The sequence below is a fragment of the Morus notabilis genome, unplaced genomic scaffold (assembly GCF_000414095.1).
Source record: "Morus notabilis unplaced genomic scaffold, ASM41409v2 Scaffold93, whole genome shotgun sequence".
In the NCBI taxonomy this organism is placed as follows: domain Eukaryota; kingdom Viridiplantae; phylum Streptophyta; class Magnoliopsida; order Rosales; family Moraceae; genus Morus; species Morus notabilis.
The window spans coordinates 608921-612033 of NW_010364330.1; the positions used below are offsets into that span (position 1 = coordinate 608921).

At 41.6% G+C, this 3113-nt stretch overlaps 1 protein-coding gene across 1 annotated transcript in view; it reads left to right on the forward strand.

Annotated features, from left to right (window-relative positions):
- The first annotated feature begins 516 nt into the window (after positions 1 to 516).
- LOC21404307 (RNA polymerase II subunit A C-terminal domain phosphatase SSU72) overlaps positions 517 to 3113 on the forward strand; it is an 18539-nt gene continuing 15942 nt past the window's right edge. Inside the window, exons 1-2 of the mRNA XM_010106460.2 lie at positions 517 to 828; positions 947 to 1092. Of these exons, the coding sequence (XP_010104762.2) occupies positions 599 to 828; positions 947 to 1092 (376 nt within the window). The 5' untranslated portion in view covers positions 517 to 598. The remainder of the gene's footprint in view (positions 829 to 946; positions 1093 to 3113) is intronic.

The window sequence follows — 3113 nt, forward strand, 5'->3', positions numbered from 1 at the left end:
TCTTTTAGAAACACTTAAGTTTTGTAATTTACTTATCCTAGAATACTGCACTCTTTTTTCCTTCGCTAAGGTTTTGTCCCGATCTCCCCACGAGGTTTACTTGACAAGGTTTTTAACGAGTTGATCATTTATGTATACTTATTTGTATTATCTCAATTTAATAAAATCACATCTTTTGGGAACATATGATATATTTTCTTTTTTTAAATTAAATATTAAAAAAAAAATTAAAAGGGCCAGGGCCGGCCCGTAAAGGGCCTGGGCCTAGACCCGACCCTGACCCTTATGGACTAGGGCCAAGAGCCAGTGCTGGGCCTGAGGGTTTCTCCTGCACTGTGCAGGGCTTCGGGTTAGAAGGGCCGTGCTGGGCAGCACGGCCCTTTTGACATCTCTAATATGTATAATGTACGGAAAATAAAAAAAGTTATATATTTGCCAAATTAGTACGGTGTCCTCAGATTTAAGACATTTAATTATAAAAAATAAAATAAAAAATAAAAAACCCTTAAACCCTGGGCTTGGCAGGGCTGGGGGTTGGATATTGGTGTTGGTGGTCTAATTAGTGAAGTCGAAACTGGAAAAGTGAAATTTTCAATCAATGAGAGAAAGAATGAAGCAGCGCAGGTACGCAATGGTGTGCTCGTCAAACCAGAATCGGAGTATGGAGGCTCACTCGCTACTGAAGCGGCAGGGCTTCGACGTCTCCTCGTACGGCACCGGCGCTCACGTCAAGCTCCCAGGCCCTTCTCTCCGCGAGCCCAACGTCTACGACTTCGGCACTCCCTACAAGCACATGCTCGACGATCTCCGCCGCAAAGACCTCGAATTGTCTGTAACTAAAATTCTTTTTCCTTCTTCCATTCCGATTTTGATTTGCAAAAATTGGAGGCTTTTGGCGGCTAAATTGAATCATTAGAAGTGCAATTGATCTCCGAATTGGGTACAGGTACAAGAGAAATGGGATTCTGCCAATGCTTAAGAGGAATTCGTCGGTTAAAACGGCACCGCAGCGGTGGCAGGACAATGCCGCCGATGGTTCCTTTGATGTGGTGTTCACGTTTGAGGAAAAGGTTTTTGATATGGTCATTGAAGGTTTGCAATTAATTATCTTTTTCTCTTCTAATGTCTATTACCATACTTCATACTTGTTTGTTGCTTGATTCTGGAGGTGTTAGCTTAGCACTTTCTTGAGATTTTCTGTATTTGGGTATTGTCGTTTTTATGCAGCCACGTGATTGTTGAGCAATTTGAAGGATATAGTCATTGGATAATGTAATGAACCGAATTGTGAGGCAATCCATAGCTTTGGCTTTAGATGATTAGCTCTATTGAGTTTTAGATTATCCGACTGGATTGTTAACTTTGATTCATTTCCCCGTGGCGAATGGTTATTAGTTGTGGCGAATGGTTATTAGTTAAGGCTAGGACTGCGGTACGGCCAGAATCTTTTTCTGGTTGTATTGTGCGAGGCTGCGAGCAAGAAATGAATTTGAGTTACTTTAATCAACAACTAAGAATGTCGACAATCTAGATCCCTATAGACATCATCCAATCCAAAAAGGCGTTGCACAATACGACCAAATTAGGGGACTCTTAGTTTAACTACGAGGGATAAGCAGTTGATATTTCTGTTAGGTATGGATTATAATCTGTAGAAAAATTACCCGGTTAGTTAGGATAATATGTAACCTAGATCTATAGTTAACGTATTCCCTGATTTTGTGGATAGTTAGTTTCTGTTCCTAAGTTAGTGGTAAGCCAGGCTATAAATATATTGTAACCTATGTATGTTTTCTACGTTGTTTTAATGAGAAGGAATTAATTCAGCCCAGCAGTGTTTATCTGTTTCTTTCCTCTTATTTACTTTTATGATATCAGAGTACGTTAAAGGTAATATTGAGTAGAGAGAAACGATGTCGGATGCAAGCAAGATTGATGGCTCTGAGATAACCCCTGTTACCAATCAGCCAACGCCTAAAATTGCTCCCACTGCGGTTTCTGAAAGCACTTCCTTACATATTACCACGCATAGACTAAATGGAAAAAATTTTCTCCAATGGTCTTGATCCATTCAAATGGTTATTAGAGGCAGAGGAAAACTTGGGTATCTGGATGGCACCATTGCCATGCCTAGTACTGATGACCCAACATTCCCAACTTGGGATACACAGAATTCCATGGTAATGGCGTGGTTAATTCATTCCATGGAAGAAAAAATAGGGGAAACCTATCTTTTTTTTTCCACGGCAAAGAAGATTTGGGATGCTGTAACCCTCTCCTATTCAGATCTTGAAAACTCCTCTCAGATGTTTGAACTGAGAAACAGAGCACGGAGTCTAAGGCAGGGGGAGAATGATGTGACCCAATATTTTAACGATCTCACAAAGCTGTGGCAGGAACTTGACTTATTCAAAAATTGCAACTGGAGAGATCCAGAAGATGCGGTGCTTCATCAGCAAATGATCAACAAAGACAGGGTCTACGACTTCTTAGCGGGACTTAATAAGGAGTTGGACGAAGTCAGAGGACGTTTGCTGGGAATGAGACCACTTCCATCGATTGAGGAAATTTTCGCTGAAGTCCGTAGGGAAGAGTGGCAGAAGAAGGTGATGCTGAATGAAACCACACGTTTGGAGACTGAAAACTCAGCCATGGCAGCCAGAGGATTTCAAGGACAAGGAAACAAGAAACCTCAATTGTGGTGTGACCACTGTCAACGTCCACACCATACCAAGGAGACCTGCTGGAAGCTACATGGAAAGCCAGAAGACTGGGTACCAAATAGACAAAAGAGCCGAGAGGCTAAAGGGCTTCAAAAAGTTGGAGGTTCTGAGGCAGAAAAAAGAACTGACAGCAATTCAGCCATGACATTTACAAAGGAGCAGATGGACCAGCTACGAAAACTTTTAATTGCTACTTAAACAACTAATCCTCAGTCTACGGGTACCTCCTTTTTGGTGGAAAAAGGTATGAACTTTACAGTCTTTGGGAGTATATCAGTTAATGGGGAATCATGGATAGTGGACTCTGGGGCCACAGACCATATGACTGGTTGTGGGAAGTTGTTCACTTCCTATACTCCTAGTCCTGGAACTCACAAAGTGAAGATAGCA